We start from the raw sequence: 18,360 nt of genomic DNA, 5'->3' as shown, positions 1-18,360 counted from the left end.
ATGAAAGCCAGAGGTTTAACTTTTTGATCACGTGGTTACGGTTTCAGGATTTTCTTTTTTGTGTATTAGCTACTTGACCAGATCTGAATATATTCTTTAGAAGAAAATATTCTATGATTTGTAATAATTAATTGCTAGCTTTTATTCTCATTAAGAAATCCAGGGAGGGGTGAAGAGTATAAACACAGTATAGTGAAAGCCACTAAACGCTGTTTGAAAAAAGAGAGAAGGAGGGCTGGTGGAGTGGCTCAAGTGTACAGTACCTGCCTAGCAAGCATGACGCACCCAGTTCAAATCCCCGTGCTGTCAAAAAAAGAGGAGGAAGGAACCAGAATGTAATGGGAGGGATGTGAATCTGTTCAAGGTACACCGTACACAAATATAAAATTATCACAATGAAATCCCCTATTATTAACATATGCTAATTCAAAAATCAAATGTAAAAAAAAAGAGAAAATAAATTGCCCTAGGCTAGATACATGATCTTCCATTCACAAGAAAAAAACCTGACAATTCTGAATACAAATGTGTCCTAAAAGGCTCATCAATTTAATTGCAAGTGATTAAATAATAAACTCATTTTACTAGGCTAAAATACCACACTTCCAGGGGAACCAGCAAAGGGTGGAGGCCGGGGACCTGAGGCCTCACCTGGTCGCATGACGGTCACGGCCGTTTGCCCGGCGGTGTCCTCGGCACGCTTGTACCACACGCCGCTGGGGCTGGGCAGCCACTCCTCCACGTGGCAGCTGTAGGTTCCGCTGTCCTGCACGGCCACGTTCTGGATGAAGAGCCGGTACACGCCAGGGGACGGGCTCTCCAAGTGCAGCCGCCCCTTCAGGTTGTTCTTGGCGGCCTGCTCGCCATAGTGGAAGGTCGCCTCGCGGCTCAGGCGGGCCACAGTCTCCCGCTCCGGGTGGTTGGGCTTCCACACGAACCACTCCACCCCAAGCTGGGAGGCCGTGCTGGTACGGTTCACAACCACGCACTCCAGCTGCACCTGCCGGGTCTCCAGGACCGACAGGTTGCCCTGGGCCTGACTGACCTTCAGCCGGCTGTCTGCAACAGAGAGGACAGAGATGTCGCCACGTACATGTAATGCACATGCATTCTTCCATGGAGGGGTGACAGGAGCCTTCCGGGTGTCTGAGAAACACACACATTTCTCAGATGTGCTACCCTAAGCATGCTGCGTTCCTGGGCTGTGTAAGTGCCCAGGGGACAAGGAGTCCAGTGTTACAGGAACTGCTGTCCCCCTGGGTTCAGAGGCTTGGGAAAAGGCAGACTTGAGTTGTACATATCCAAACAACGACAGCCCATGAAGCACACACTGACTGATGGGGTGGCTGGGAAGAGGGTACAGTTGAGAACCCCCCTCACAGTGAGGTGACTGATGTCACAACAGCTGGACTGTCAACCACAAAAGAACTGGTGAGGAAAGCCAAGTTCGTATGTCCATGGCTGGCCCACAGAGTCACTTCCAGCTCCAGGTGGGGAAGAGAATGGATCTGACATCAGCAAAGGACAGATGACAGGACAGATGGTCTGAAACTCACTAAAAGTCACTAAAGACTTCTCTTCAGTGTGGAAATGCCGTGATTTTTCTACATGCCCCACTGACATGCCTGCACACTCAGCAAGGTCCCTCATGGGTTCATCTGAACCACAGGGATCTAAAATCTGAAATGCACCTTGGGCAAACACCCCTCAGTTTTTTGAGGGGGAAAGCCGGACACTTTCATCCTTTACCTTCCACATTTCCATAATTTTGAAATGTTTTAGACTGCTGTTAGAATTAAAAGGTTAAAAAATAGCAGAAAATGTATTTTAAACAGTTACTCTCTTCTTCAATATACCTGTAAGATGGTAACTCTGCTTATCTTTGAGCTGAAAGATTATTATTAAACTCATTGTGTTTTCTTTTTCTCTCTCTCTTTTTTAATTTTCAAAGGCTTTGTGTATGCTTTCTCATGCTGGGGGAGTAGAATAAGAACCAGAAAAAAGATAAAGATGCAAACCAAAAATCTGAACCAGATTTAAGTAAGCTGTTTTAATCAATGTGTTACGAGTTTTCTGTTCAATGTTCAAATCCACAGTAACAGAGATGTCACTAAATGTGTTGACAGGGATCCTTATGGTCCTTCTGCACTGTCCTACTCAGCTTGACCTTAGGCCCAGATGTGGAAATTGCCTTGATAAATTGGATCCACCAAGATCTCTTAGCTAGAGAGGAGATGCGGAAGGCAAGGTAAGGTTCTCCCTGCTGAGGAAGTCACCAGGACTGAAGCAGCCAGGCACAGGGACAGAGAACACTGCGTAGACTTTAATTCTCAAAGGCCCAAGGCCAGCAGTCAGGACACAGGTCACGGGAAACGCCCACAGGAGCCATGTCAGAGTGTCAGAAGAGGGAGGGCTTCCTGCTGAATGCTCCAGTCGAGGTTTTGCAGCCAGAGAACATCCCAGGACTCCCAATGTCCTCAGACGAGGCGGGGAACAGTGTTACTGCATCCAGCACTGGCCAGGCCACAACTGCACTTCTGTGTCCACCCACTGGCTTACTAAACAAATACTGATTCCTGCCTAGGTACTAAGGGATGGTGAAGGAAACCATCCCTGTGCTCACACAGGGAGCTTTAAGTCTAGTGGGAAAAACAGACAACAGACACAAAGATGTATATGCTTACATAAGTAAGTATACGTGTTATATTTGACTATATATGAGTAAGCAAGATACAGTACCTGATAAGTGGATTATAATTATAAACACGAGTAAGTGCTTTGTGATCGCTTACGTATTAATAAGTAAATGAAAGAATGAGTTGTGATGTAGACTGTGAAGAGACTGGAGAAGGGAAATCAGAGTGACTTGTGCTATTTAAATGAAAACGGCCTTCGAACAGCTCTCAGAGAAAGTGCTAGGTAAACGAGCATCAGTGTCTGTTATGGTTGGATATGAAGTGTCCCCAGAAGGCTCATGTTGGGGGCTTGGTCCCAGAGAGGAGCACTATTTTGGGAAGTTTCGGAGACTTCGGGAGGTGGGGCCTAGCTGGAGGAAGTAGGTCACTGGGGCGGGTCCTTGTCCCTGGCCTCTTCCTGTCTCCCTCTCTCTCTCTGCTTCCTGTCTGGCATGATGTTCTACCCCCAGAAACACAGAACCAAGTGACACAGACTAAATTCTACAAAACCATGAGCCAAAAATCACTCTTGGCTCCCCTTAGATTGTTTTTGTCAGGAATTTTGTCACAGTGAGACAAGTAACAAATTCAGAGGCCAGCCTGTTCCAGACCAGGAGAATAACAAGTGTAAGGGCCGTACTCTATGGTGTTCAAGGAATTAACCACTTTCTTCCTAGTCACCCAATACTTACTAAGGAGGCCGTGCCCACAGCAGAAGACATAAAGACAGACCTGTCCTGATGCTTCCAGGGTAGTGCCAACAAAATGCAGATAATCATTACACTCTGCGTATTAAGGGATACATGATAATATGGGAAAAACCAGGGTAGACTTCGTGGAGGTGGTGCTGAGTAAAGTCTTTGTCATGGGGTGAAGAGAAGGGGATAGGGAGGAGCATAGCCTTCACATGGTGGAAGGAAATGACCCTCCTTATCTTGGGTTGTTCTAGGGGCCGATCTAAAACATGACAGGGAAATGACAGGGAGACACACTTCAATAATTTAGGCTGCTGCTAGTGAAGCAGAGGCTGGCTCACTCTCCTGCACATGCTCCTACAGAGGCTGGATGCCACCTGTCAGGGTGAAGGACTCTACCCGGGGTGAGAGAGGGGCTGAGGGTGATTGGGTCTCAAGCCAGGCAGGGATTCCAGATACGGCATGGAGCCAGTGTGAGGTCAGGACTCACACCTAGGAAGAGACCCAGACTCTGCCCTGATGCTTCTGCTGCCCTCAGCGTCTCTGTGAAGAGAGCTGTCCCTGCAAGCACAGTCAAAGATGCTCTTGGGAGTGTGTCGTCTGCATCAGGACCCACTGTGGGTGGAAGGACTACAGGGCACTGGGATGACAGCTTATGTGGTGGCACCCACATCCAGGGTGCACCTTATGGACAGTTCATCACAAATGCCCAGCAGAGCCCTGCCTGGCCCCAGAGTCTGCAGGCAAGCAACAGAGCAGGATGGCCACACGCTTGCCTTACCTGGCTGCTTCACGGTGACCTCTGTGCGCCCTGACACCTCTTCTGCCAGCTTGTACCAGGCGTAATTGGGGCTCAGCAGCCACTCCTCCACGTGGCAGTAGTAGCTGCCACTGTCGCTGACCTCCGCTCTCTGCACGGTGAGGCTGAACAGGCCCCCGGACACGTGCCTCTCAAACTGCAGCCGGGCCCTGAGGCCCTCCTCCTCGGCGTATGTGCCGTACTCAAAGGCCGAGTTGTGTGTGGTTTTCAGGATAAGCTTGCCGTCGGCGTCCGAGGGCTTGTGGACGTACCAGAGCACGGCAAAGTGCGAGTTCTGGCTGGTCTGCGACTTGACGGAGCAGTTCAGCTGAATGGGCCTGTTTTCCACCAGGGTGAGGGTTCGCTTTGATTTGCTCACCTGTAGCTTTGTCACTGCAAAGGAAAGGGAGTGGCTCAGAAGACGGTCACATAGTCCTAGAAACTTGGTTGATCCCAACCTTACTTCGAGGATGGGAACCTGGTGCTGCCTGGCTCAGTTCCCAAGGAACTTACAGGGGCTTCCTCTAAAACATGGCTCACTGTGAGACTCCCCTCCATCTATCTCCTCCTTGCCACACCCTGGTTTAGGTCCTCACCTGCTTTCTGTCTCCTGCCAGCTCTTCCTGCCACCCAGGGCCAGGCAGCAGAAGCACAAAGCCTGGCCCTGCTTACGTCTAATGGCTCCCAACTGCCTGAAGGTTCTAAAGGTTCTAAAAATTATTATCATAGTCTAGGGATTGAACTCAGGGCCTCTTGAGCCACCTCCTTCTGTTTATTTAGACTGTTTTGCTGATACTCCTATTTCCACTGCCCAAGTAGCTGGGACCACAGGTGTGTGTCACCACACGCGTCTTTTCCTTTTCCTAGCACAAAGCTCCTTTAGGAGCTGGCCCATTGCCCACCTGTCCTCAATTCTCTCCCAGGACTTGCCTCCAAACACTTTGCTCCCCACCATGAGTTTACCCTGAGCTCTGGCCTTTGCTCTGCCCAGCTCCACTGCCACCTCTCTACCCTGACCCTTTTCTCTCCTCATGCACTCCCCACCCCTCACTTCTGTCCCAGACTAGGTGGCTTGCTCAATACCCTCTGATACCCCAGGCCATTTCTTCTTAACCCTCCCTTCCACCCTAGATAGTGAGCTCTCAAGGACAGAGATCGGTCCTTTTCCACTCAATCAGCCAGTATTTCCAAGCACCTACTCTCTCTCCTACAGGCTGCCAAGTGCTAGGGGTACCCTAAAGACTAAGACAGTCTCAGCCCTGCACTCACTGCTAGTGGGTGTTCTCATCCATGCACCCCCAGAGTCTAGCACAGAGCCCGGCCTGGAAAGCACTCCATCAATGTTTGCTGAAACACGTGTGGGGTGGGTGAGCAGATGAGAGCGTGCTGGAGAATTATGGTAGCAGATAATGACAAGGTCCCGGGGAGGGTCTTTCTGGGGTGGGGGAAGGCTGAGAAGATGATGATGAGCAAAGGGACAGAGCAGAGCCAGTAGCAGTCTCCTCTTTCTCCATGCCATCCTGCTCCAAAAACAGCAGGGAGGGCAGACTCCAGAGCACCGCCCTGGTTGCTAATTAATGATGATGTTCACCTTTCAGGTGGTGAGAAGCCATGGTCTAATAAAATATATCTTATGAAGGTGATCTGTGACCTCACCCACTTGATCATATACTCAGCTCTGTTTTTTCCTACTAACTCCCCCTCCCCAATTAAAAACAGAGAGAAAAAAAGGAAAGGCAAAGAAGTAATTCTAAGTTTCTCTTAAGGAACTGATAGCAAAAGCACCACTCTACCGCCACTCGTGTCTTTTGCCAGCTGAGAAAAACTCAGGACAAGGAAAGACCCCACACAGGGTGATCAACCTGGGCTTCCTCCAGCTGAGAAAATCTCAGGACAAGGAAAGACCCCACACAGGGAGATCAACCTGGGCTTCCTCCAGCTGTGCATCCTGACCTGTCCTAGCCCCCTTCTGGGAAGTCCCTTCCCTTCCTCCCCTACTGTTCTCTTTCCTTCCCTTCCTTTCTCTCTTTCCAGTACTGGGGTTTGAGCTCAGGGCTTTACACTTGCCAGGCAGGCACGCTACCACTTGAACCATGCCCCCCAGCCCTTTTTGCTTTTATTTTTTGAATAGGGTCCTGCTTTCTTACCTGGGCTGGCCTGGATGGCAATTTACACTTCCTATTTACACTTCCCACACAGCTGAGATGACAGGAGTGTGCCACCACACCCAGTTTTTTATTAGTTGAGATGGCGCCTGGTGAACTTTTTGCCTAGGCTGGCCTTGGACCACGATCCTCCCAACACCCACCTCCCAAGTAGCTAGGATTACAGGCTTGAGCCATTGCACCTGAAAGTCTCATTTCTTAAGGCCAGAGTCCAGCTGCAGGAGCAAAAGCTACACTGAGACACAGGACGGAGTCCTCCGGCCCTGACCCTGGGGCGCCCTGCCAGCTCTAGCCAACTGGCTTACTTAGATCTGGGTATGCAAAGCCAGCACATGTCCCAGAAGGAGTCAAAACTTTTGAAAGCCACACTGCCCCTTGGTCCCCCTGGAAATACCAATATTTCAGGTGGATGTGAAGCATTAGCCAGCTAAGGTGTGGCTCTATCCCAGCACTGTTACACAAAAGCACCTCTGAGGACATAAGGTGATTTCCTCTTCGCCAAGGATCTCTGAATTCACAATCTCAAGCCACAGAGAACACACCAGCTTCCATGTGAGAGAAGGTCCTACCCTCTGGTTTCATCTTTTTGTTAGCAAGCACAGTTTTCTGGCTTCTCCTTCCAATCACAGAAAGTCCTCCAGGGCACACTGGGAATCTAGGGCAGCGTTTGGACTGAATCTCCCAAGCCCTGGAAACTGGACTGGCATTAGCTTGCCCGTTGAATTCCCGCACACTTGAAGTCATCAGTTCCCTTCTCTTTCCTTTCTACCCAATTCATCAAATGCAAACAGTATCTCTATCAGTGTAAAGGCCACCACCTGAATTTTTCTTCGGTTCTTGGCCAAAACAAAACAAAAAAAAGCTGGGTTGTTCAGTGTAGAGTAGAAGGAGCTTTAAAATGTATTATTAATTGGGGCCAGATTATTTTTGCAACTGTTACTAAGGAAACCTCAATTGCTATAGTAACCGCATATGTTAAAACTGGAATCCTATGACTCAATTTCAGTTCAGTCACATGGTCTGAGAATGAGAATCCAAGGAAGAGAAATATTTCAAAGCAGTTTCATTTTTTTTTGCCTTTCCACGTCAAAATATTGTGAAGTGTCAAAGAACTTGAAAGCGAAGCACTTTTGAAATTTGGTGCACGCCTGACAGGTGGGCAAGAGGTCAACTCGTACTCTACGAGTTGACATCTCAGGGGTGTGAAGGACCTGTCCTGAAGCCCAGTGGAGACTGGAGGCTCCACAGCTAGTTAGGAAGCACTCAGGAGCCTGCCACGGCCCTGCCCTGGGCAGTGTGCGTGTGCACATGTGTGTCTGTGTGCCTCCCATCCCTCCAGTGTTAGAAGACTCAAACCAATGAGGACCGAGGTGTGTTCATCTGCAAATAAGAGCAGTAACGGCACACATTCATTAGGATTAAACATAGTCTATAGAAAGAGTGTAACACAGCCCTGGTCTATAATAAGCACTCAGCAAATTTGACTCTTCGCATTCCCTTTCGGTTTCTCTGTCTGTCCCAAGTTCAAAGCTCAGTATCAGATGAGCAACTGTACTTCTACAACCAGTCTTCTTGTAGAACGGCAGCTTGACGGAAATGTAGCTCTCAGGTCCACTAAGTCAGGTGATTCAGATAGCTTTAAAGCCTGAGAAATCCTGGGCATAGATAGCTGCCTGGGGAAATGGATTAAGTAATACATGTAAAGAACTCAGGACTGCAACATGGTTAATCCCCAACAGAGAATCAGCAAGAGGAAGCAAGACCCCAACAGGAGGGTAAAAGGGCCAGAAGGGATGAGGACTCATTCTGTCTGCAGGAGCCACCTCCATGGGCAGCCCCGTCATCTCTGCAGCTGGACAGTTTCCATCCCAGACTTTAGATCAAAGCTTGAAGACTGTGTTTGGTAATACAGGAGAGGGTAGCATCAAGGTGAGAGACAGAAAGACAGAGGACCTTGGCAGTGAAGAACAGCAGCTCTTCCTTAACCAACCAGCCCAGACTTAGGATTCCAGTTGGTGTGTGTCTACAGACACAAAATGCATTTATTCCACTAGTAAAGGATTCCCTTAAACTCTGCTGGAACTCTGTTACATGCTGTTTTACACTGAAGGTCATTGTTATTTTTTTTTTTTTTGGTGGTACTGAGATTTAAACTCAGTGCCTACACCTTGAGCCACTCTACCAGCCCTTTTTTGTGATGGGTTTTTTGTGAGATAGGTCTCATGAACTATTTGCCCAGGCTGGCTTTGAACCACAATCCTCCTCATCTTTGACTCCTGAGTAGCTAAGATTACAGGAGTGAGCCACTGGCGCCTGGCCTGAAGGTCTTCTCTTTCTGCAAAAATTCTAAGCACCCGAAGGGCAAAGTGACCCAACTGTTACTGAACAAATTAATAAGTGGGTGATGAAGGATAATTAATCCTGTGATAAGAGAGGAAACTTTTCAAAAGTTGTGACCTCTAAGCAAGGCTCTGAGAAATGAAATGAACAGGTGTTCAACAGATGGAGAAGGAAAATGAAAGGGCACTCCTAGATGCTCAGCTGAACCAAGATGACAACTTCTCTGGGCCCTGTGATCAAGGAACAGCAAATGGTCAGGTCCAGTGGATGAAGTTAGAAAGGTGAGCTTTGGCCAGACTGAAGGGCTCTGGGTTTGTACTTAATTCTGTGTCACTCAGGGTGGGATCTGTGGGTCTATGGCATAGTAACCTGGGAGCTTGCTAGCACCTACTGTGTCAGAGACTCTGGGGGAGGGGCCCAGCACTGGTCGGTTCATGAGCCCTCCAGGCAATTCTGGTGCACATTCATGTTTGAGGAGCCACAGGTATGGAGGTGAAGTGGTCACTGGGAAGTCTGGGGATGGTGGTTTCTGTACAGTGGTGCAAGCAGAAAGCAGAAGGGAGCAGGTCAGGAGAGATGAACAATGAGGGAAAAGCAGGAGGGAGGAGGACAAAGATCACTGACAGTAATGTCAGGGACAGAAGAGGCCAGAGGCTGTGTGCAGAAATATTTCAAATGGAGGGAAGCAAGTCAACCAAGAGACTGGGAGAGAATGAAGAGCGAGCTGCTAGGGACCGCCCCACCCTATTTCTCCAGGAAGCAGGCATAAACGCCTCTGTCAGTCATGCAGTCAGAGGGGCCTGTGTCCTTGACACCCCTTGGCTCCCTGTCCTCTCTCTGCAGGGCCATGACCTACAGAGCGCCTAACAACCTCTTTCTCAGACGATTACAATTGGTCTGCACACGCGTCTCCTGCCTGCTGCCTTAGCCCAGCCAGGGAAATCTCCCAAATCGGCAATTGGCTCCCCACTCTTACAGCCCTCTGCTATTCTCAGCAGGGCAGCCAAGACGTAGGCATCATGGGAGTCTGGAGGCAAGCCTTCTGGTTTGGAGATGGGGGACAAATATCTAATAGATCAAAGTCAGCCACGGCTGTAAAACTCTACCGGGACAACCCTATACAATCGAACACTACCTCCCTTTCTGCCTGCCTTCCTCTCTCCCTCCCTCAGGGTCTCCTCACTACATAACCCAAGTTGGCCTTGAAGTCTCAATTCTCCTGCCTCAGCCTCCCAGGTGTTGGAATTAAAGGCTCAACACGATATTTTTTTCCGTAGTTTTAACATATTCCAGGTCAATCAAGAAAGGATTTTCCTTTGTTTTCATCAGAATTTCTCAAGACTTCAGAAACCCGTCCCAGCCAGTAGTGCTGTTTGGGTGCAGGTCTCTGGCAGCGGTGTCACTCCATATGTAAGGGCACTATTACATACAGCAAGGCCTCTGCCAGTCACAGCAAGGACTGTCACTGTACCTGCTAGTAGCACCGGCCCTGAGCACATACGTGCTGAAGTACACTATCTTATTACAAACTACTTAAAAAAAAATTCCTTCTTTAGCTCACCATTACAATAATATAACCATTTTTTGCAGGGAAGGGGGTTTGAACCCAAGGCCTTGTGCTTGCTAGGCAGGTGCTCTACCACTTGGGCCACAATCCCAGCCCTTTTTTTGATTTAGGTATTTTTCAGGTAGGGTCTCAGTAACTTTTTACCTTGGCTGGACTTGAACCTTGATCCTCCCGTTTGCCACCTCCCAAGTAGTAACATAACCATTTTTAAGGATTATGTGATTAGAGATGTTATACTGATTATAAATTTCATATCAGAGCAATAAATATTGCAAACTGTTATTAAAAACAAGGATATGATCTACATATGATCTAAAGTCATTTAAGGTATTACTCATTTAGCAATTTCATATAGGCCATTTTTCCTATATGCCCATCACTATTCTAAGCACTTTACAAATAGTAACCATTTGGTCCTCATCAGTCCTGTGAATTAGATATTATTGTCACCAAACTGCCAAAGACGCTTGTCTAAGGTCATACTGCCAGTTATGTGGTAGAGCTGGAATTCCAGCCCAGGCCATCTGGTCCACCCTTTCTTTTAACTATCACATAAGGTGACCCCCATCCTTCCTGTGTACCCATTCCTATGCTGGCTCTGCCACACCTGTAAGGCCTTACTGCATCCATTCACGGTCTGCTACCCTCTCCAGGCAGCCCACAATAAGGAACCATGACACACCCTCTCTGCAGCAGGGTACATGCACACAGAAGGTGCTCAAACATGCTTACAGAGGTGTGAGCAGGTAGGACAATGGACTGGATTTGGAGATGGACATGCCCTATCCTGCCTACCTGTCTACAGACAGAGCAGTGACCCCTGCTGCTTGACACCGGTAACAAGTGCACTGGTGTCACCATGACAATAAGGCCAAGGTGTAGAGAGAGGGCTTGGGCTCCTCTTAGGGTTCTTGTGCTCATGGTTGCTCAGGAATTCCAGCTCTACTACAAAACTGGCTGTATGACCTCAGGTAAACATCTTTGTAAATTTAGGATGATAGTATTTGTTTTATAGGACTGATGAGGGCCAAAATAGTTGATATTTGTAAAGTGCTTAGAGCAGTGCTGCGCATACAGGGGAAAAAAAAACACTATATGAAAGTTTGTTAAATAATTAACAGGCAGCAGCCTGGGATGGAAGGAGGAGAAGCAGCCCAGGTAGCCTGGAAAGGGAGCAGGGGCCAGCCCTCTGAGGAATGGGACAGCTAGCCACCTACTCCACTATGACAGGACAGCCAGTTCACATGCCCTGGACGCATAAAAATCAAAGAAAATGCTCTTGGCCAACCCAATCCGCCAGCTCAGCAATAAGAAATAAAAGACGACAGATCTAGCAGCACCCAGGAGGTATTAAATATTCATTGGACTACCCATCGTGCGGTCCCAGCAGAATAAACCCACCAACGAGTCGGCTTTCTGCCACCAGAGGCTGTCCTCCTGGAAGCTTGTTTATTGCTTTGTCAATTTTAATGTACAATATTTAATAGCCAGACCAAGACAGGGTCATAAACATTTGGAAAATGAGTGCTGACATTTCTCTTATGGCTTCTGTATTTAGCGGTAACTGGACAGTGTTTTTGGAGCTAAAGGGAATCAGAAAGAAACAAGGTGATGCTTCACAATTAAAGAAAAAGAACTGATTAAGAATGTTGAACTGGCTACAAGTCTTGCCTAAATGCACCCTGGGGATCAGACGATATGATCAGTGGGAGCCAGGAGAAGCTAAATAAAGGACAGAAAGGGAGAAGCGTTTATTCCTCGAGGATTGCTCAGGGATGTGCAGATGGAGTTGGACACGTGACCAGGGAATGACAAACATCTACAGCAAGCTGACTGTGCCATCTAACCACAGGGCTTGAGGAGTCAAATACCAGGTGGCTCTGGCAGGGACTGGCCTGGGCACAGACCACACGCATCACACCGAGGCTTGCTAGAAGTGACATTGTAGAGGGGAAGCCTGAGTTAAGTCAGTAGTCCCTGGGTTTCTATTTGATTCTCTTAGAATATTTGACAAAATACTCTTTAAATGGGAGAGTGGGAGGGGGAGGACATTATTTTGGAAAATGCCAGCACGGGGCTGAGTCCATGCTTGAAGGGGCAAGCTATACATGCAGGGTAGAAGGAAAGAGGCTGGCACTGGCTGGGGACTCTGCTATCCCCAGGTCCTAGTGCCACCTTGTGGCAGAAGTTAGAAGAAATAAAGGAATTTGAACAAGCTCAAATGAACCTTTAATGCCATCAGAAGCCTGTGTCTTGAGGGACTAGGACCTATTTATGTACTTTGCAACCCCAACTTCTACAAAGCAAAACGAAGGATCAGCAAATCAGTGTGGTAAACAGGGAGAAGATACATTAATTAAAAACATGTGTGCTGCAGTGTGGATGGGTGCAGAGTGTTTGCCTAGCGTGCACGAGGCCCTGGGTGCAAAATCCCCAGTGTGTGCACGTGCACCAAAGGACTCTTGATTTTAAAATTAAGTAAATAAGTAAAAATATGTACTTTGCCTAGAAAATAAATGTAATAAAAATAAATATAACAAAATCATATAATAATTATAATTGTAAAATAATTATAATAAAATTAAGGGCTTGGACTCTGGGGCCAGACTGCCTGTCCAGATTTGAATTCTGGCTGCACCATTTATTATGGATCACTGGGCAACTTATTTGCCTTCTGGCAGTATCCCCACACATAAATGGAGGAGAGCAGTGTTGTCTGCCCGCCCCACCCCACACTTCACTGACTAAGGAAGAACTAAGATATTAGATGGGAAGCATTCAGGATGGTGACGGCCACATAGGAAATGCCCAAAAAATATCAGCTGCAGTTGGTGTTGCCATGGTTACCACTAGTCACTAGTGGTAACTAGTGTAGAGAACTCATCCACACCAGTGACCTACAAGGAGAAACCCTCTTTTGTAAAGGATGCCATGAGCTGAATGCAAAAGGAATTATTTCTGGGGGCTAAGGGCGTGGTTCAATTGGTAGAGTGCTCGCCTAGCAAGTGCAAGGCCTGAGTTCAAATCCCAATACCACCACCAAAAAAAAGGAAAACACAAAAAGGAGTAATTTCTAACTGTATGACCTCAAAAAAAAGATTAAAGTCTCCTCACCCCAACTGCTTTTTCAATAAGGTACACCTAGGTTCAAATCCTAACCTCCCCACTCACTGCTCATCTGAGGTGGGCAAGTTAGCACCTCTTGGAACCTCTGATACTTATGAAATGGGAATAGCATACCTTCCTCACAGAGGTGTAGTGAGGACTTAGTGAAATAATGCACTAGTGTTCCCTACTGTCTCCAGCACACAGTTAGTCCTCAGGTAGTTTTCCCCCAATAAAGGAACCAGTACCGACCAGTGCATTTAGGGAAAAGAGAAGAAGGAACGTGAAGCTTCTTGGAAAATATTAAGTGCTAAATGCATAAATATTTTATAGAGAAGAGAGCAACACTTAAGGGGAATGCACTTTCCCTGGTGCTCCAGCCACCCTGGGAGTCATGTGCGGCCTCGGGCACCTCTCTGTGCTCTTCGCAGCCTCCAGAGGGCCAGGAGAGTGCATTACTGTGCACCTTTAAGCAGAGGCCTCAGGACAGCCCCAGTCCAGGGATGCATCTAAGTCCCCAGAGCCAGCCGCTGCCTGATCGCACTTCTCAGTGAAAATGCAAACAGAAATAACACGATGTACAAAGATATCAAGACCGTCCTTGGAGAAGATCCTGGATATCCCAAGCCTCCAGTGATTCTCTACCAGGAGGCGATAATATCTGTTATGGTTTGAACACAAAGTGACCCTCACGGGTTCATGTGTTGAGTGGTTGGTACCAGCTGGTAGCACTGTTCTGGGAGGCTCTGGAAACTTCAGGAGGTGGGGCCTTGCTGGGGAAAGTACGTCACTGGGGGCGTGCCTTGAAGGCTATACCTGTCTCCAAGGCCTTCCTCTCTGCTGTGAGGTGAAGAGTCTATTCCTCCGAAAGCCACTGCCGCCATCACGCTCTACCCCCCATCATGGGCACGGGGCCAAGCTGCCATGGGCTGAACCCTATGAAACCATGAGCCAAAGTAAGGAATTTCTCCTTTCAAGTTGTTCCCTCTGTTTTTTTGGTCTGGCTATGCAAAAGTAACTAATGCAATACAGCATAATGGAGAATGGAGATGTACGCTGTCAGAGGGACCTGCATTCCAACTTTAACTCAAGTCTCAGTTCTGTCCTTAGGTTGTTGGCCGAGGCTCTGAAACACCATGAGCCTTGGGTTCTTCGTTAGCAAACTGGGGGAGCAATCATCCATGTGACCAGATTGTGGGATGAATTTAGAAATGAAATGTAAGTACTGAGCACAGAGTTTAACACCCAAGGGCACTTTGTAGGATTTCTGTCCATGTTTGCCTAAAGTCCCAACATAAACTAATCAAAATTCAAGTAACGAGAACTTTCAATGAACTAATTCCATATTTGTCCTTTAGGTGCTGTGGTCTTAGACTCCAAGCAGATATTAAGGGTTTATCCAAAGAGGCAATGACAGGCAGAGTCTCAGGGTATCTCCTCTACCTCCTCCAGCTGCAGAACCATGTGACAGGCACTGCTGCTCAGAACACCGACCCTGAGTGACAGAGGAGACAACAAAAAGCACAATTACAGTCCCAATGCTCTACTCAGTAAGGCAGGCAAGGGCGTGCCTCAGCATCTTCATAACAAGGGTTCCCTTCAAATGGCATCTCTGCTCAGCCTTCCATTAACCTTAACATCCACTCAAGCACTGCCTCTTCCCTGAGCATCCTGGCGGCCCAAGTTCAGGCTCTAATTGGCTAAGGAACAGCCTCATCGTTTATACAACTCGCTTATTCTCAATCTAGTACTAAAAAGGCCTCTGTTATAGGGTGAGAGAGGGGAAGGACAAAGTCAGACATTTTTGTTATTTAACCTTACATTGCTGAAAACAAACTTGTGGCCATCTGAAGTTGGCTAGGGGGCCAGGATGGGTACTAATCATAGGTGTGAGCAGGCACGGAAAAAAGAAATACTTTTTGCAAGGAGTTCAGAAAAAGAAGTTTCTGCAAGGTGCAACCCTCACCATTGCCCGTGCAGGTACCTGTTCTATACTGCACACAGGCTGAGCAAGAGGGCTCTCAATTTATCAGTCTCTAACCCAGCAGGCAACAAGGACAGACCCAGGGAAAAACCTAAGCAGTTCACACCAGACTGCTTCCACAAGCTAGTGGCAGTACCTGATGGAGGTGTTGGCAGAAAGCCCCACTAACACTCCACACATTTGTGCCACCTCATCTTCTGCTTTGAGACAGTGACTCAGATTCCACAGGAGAAAGGAACTCACACTTGGCCCACATGACAGGACCTGGGTCTAGAAAGATCCCAAGTTTCAAATCCTGGTTCCACCACTGCCTGGCTACGCACCTTAGGCTAGTCTCTTAATCCTTCCTGGGGCTGTGAACGCTAATAAAATAACTCCCCTTCGGCACCCAGCACAAAGCAGATACTGGACAAAGCCACTGACTTTTCCTTTCCCCTCTCGGTCCCCTTGTCCACACACAGAGACAGTGCAACGTCTTTCACAGAACTGTTGCAAGAACTGCAAGAGATGAAGTGAGGTAACAAAACAACTGGTGTACACACTTCACAAGTGTCAGTGTCTTAACACAAACCCACATACAAGTTAGGGAAGGTTCTAGACTAAAGGAGTGCAAAGAGTCAGGACAAGTAATGGGAAATGTGCTCCCCAGTTGAGCCTGGATGGGAAGAGCAAAAGCCATTATAAAAGGTCTTGTTAGGGTGGCTGGGGAAATGGAGCTAATGGGCCTGTACGAATGTTGACTTCTCAGAGTGTGATATGGTGTTGTGGGTGGCTGGGACAGTGTCCCCTTCTTAGGGGTTCCATGATGGCGTATTGAGGAGACGTGTCCTCATGTCCAGCACTTACTCTCAGGGGTTCAAACACAACAAAGACACAGGAGGGAGAGTCAATAGCAGCCAGCGATCAAGCAAAGGGGCTGCAAGTGCTGACTGTACAACTCTCACCATGTCCTTTTGATCTGAAACTTCTCAAAATGAGGAGCTCCGAAACAAGACGCTGTGATGGAGCTCAATACATGCTTTTCTTGTCTCTCCGTCACCTAGGCACACGTGCTCGTGCGTCTCATGTCATGTAAGCACAGCCTCACATCTTATGAAAGCAGGCATCCTTGTGTGTCTCGTGGCATGCAAACACACAACTTCCTGCGTCTCCCTACATCATGAAGCATACATCTTTCCGTGTCTCATGTCATATAGACACACGTCCTCGCGTGTCTCACGTGTAAGTGCACGCCCTCACGTTCCATGTCACGTAAGCACGTATTCTCCCATGTCTCGTTATCATGGAAGCACACCTCCTCCCACGTCTCATATCCGTAAGCGCACAACCCACAAGTCTGCACGGCGAGGCCTCTGAGCCGATGGCACGTACCTGGCTGTAGCACCCGGATCTCCAGCAGGTTGGAAGTCCTCTCCGCCAGCCGCGTCCACGTGTTGTTGTAGTTCTTCCGCCACAGCTCTGCCACACACTGGTACTTGCCTGCCTCCGTGTCACTGGCCCTGCTAATGCTCAGACGGACGTTGTTGCTGGCTTCCGCCTTCTCGATGGCAGTCCGAGTTCTGAAGGTGGAAGACCTGCCCCCCCACTGGACACCTCCATCCCGTGTGAAGGTCACCAGGTCATGGAACTCAATGGTGCCTACAGGCTGGAATCGCCATGTCACTGACACAGGGACTCGGGCGGGATAGTGGGGTTTGATGATGCACTGCAGGTCAAAGGAGTCACTGTAGGTCACACCTGGTGTCCGGGAGATGGCTGTGACCGCAAAGCCCGTTTCTGGAGAGAGCAGAGAGAGTCAACCAGAAGAGGCACCTGAAGAGACTTTTCTAGGGCAGGGTGACATTGGCCAGGGAGTCTACTGGCAAAGCAAGTATGGAGAGGCTGCCAGTCTCTGTGAGCTTTCTTTTCACAGGCAGGCCCCCTTACTTTAGGTTTCACGCTGAGGTACAACCCAACAGCTTCCAAGAGCCCACACAGAGGCCCAACGCATTTCTCCCTGTGCTGCACCAGCCCAGCCCACACTCTCCCAGTGAGACCCTTGTGTGGATCTGTGGCAGATCCTCTTCTAAATTAGACACCAGAGCCCTCTAAGGGGCTGATTCCATGTAAACTATTCTTCAAAAGCCCAGGATTCCACATAAAAGCAGGAGAAAAAAGCCCCATACCAACCTCCCTCACTTCACGTGAGAGGATACACCCACACACCTGCCCCTTTAATGTATGGTACCCCAGGAGCCACCAGGTTCTCCACTACTTCCTCCACACAATCAGGGGTAGAGAGGCAGTGAGAGACCCAAAGCAGAAGGGACTGATCTTCAGCAGATAGGGTGGACAACAGTCCTAAATTCAGGTTCTGCAGTCCTGGTGGAACATGAGTCTCTCAATATTCCTTATTGAATGGGTATGATCACCAACCCCAACACTCGCTCCTCACTATGATTGCCCTGAAATCTCTTCAGTCTGGAAATACTATTTCACATTAGTGCCTTGATCATAACCTTAAAGGTGACGGCAGCTGGTATTAATTGAGCACAACCCGGTGCCAGGCATGGGGTCAACTGCTCTGTTCTTACCACATTTCACTAAACCAAACAACCTTGTAGGACAGGAAGGCTGATCGGCCCTTTTTGCAGCGTTGAGAGGTCTAATAAGTGAGGTGCTAGCACTGGCAGAGTTAGGATCCAAAGCTGCAAGGATCCAACTCCAGGGCTTTTCTGAGACTGCTTTGCCCATGGAGGCATAAGACAGACCTGGAGCCAGCTGTCCGGCTGCATTACTTCCTAGCTGTGTAATATCAAGCAAATTACCTAACTGCTCTCTAACTCTGTTTCCCCATCTGTAACTGAAGATTACAGATGTGAAGATTAAATGAATGAGTATTTGTCTGGCACGTGGTACAGATTTTGTTAAATATGTATTTTGTCCTAACAAAATAGACATAAATGAAAGCACTTAAAACTCTACAGGTGAAAGATCAGACCCAGAATGAATTTTTGGGAGTTTGCCTGTAAATAGGTAGGCAAAAATTGC

The 18,360-nt window shown here is 48.1% G+C and overlaps 1 protein-coding gene across 3 annotated transcripts in view; it reads right to left on the bottom strand.

The window, feature by feature from the left end:
* Nucleotides 1–18,360, bottom strand: part of Igsf3 (immunoglobulin superfamily member 3) — a 90,761-nt gene that overhangs the window by 9,714 nt on the left and 62,687 nt on the right. For all 3 annotated transcript variants that reach the window (XM_074050676.1, XM_074050678.1, XM_074050677.1), the window contains 3 exons: nt 16,702–17,106; nt 4,152–4,562; nt 652–1,059 (listed from right to left, as the gene is read on the bottom strand). In XM_074050676.1, the coding sequence (XP_073906777.1) occupies nt 652–1,059; nt 4,152–4,562; nt 16,702–17,106 (1,224 nt within the window). The remainder of the gene's footprint in view (nt 1–651; nt 1,060–4,151; nt 4,563–16,701; nt 17,107–18,360) is intronic.

This window comes from Castor canadensis, chromosome 12, assembly GCF_047511655.1.
Source record: "Castor canadensis chromosome 12, mCasCan1.hap1v2, whole genome shotgun sequence".
NCBI lineage: Eukaryota > Metazoa > Chordata > Mammalia > Rodentia > Castoridae > Castor > Castor canadensis.
The sequence above is the reverse complement of the archived record's forward strand: the minus strand, read 5'-3'. Positions and strand labels throughout refer to the sequence as shown.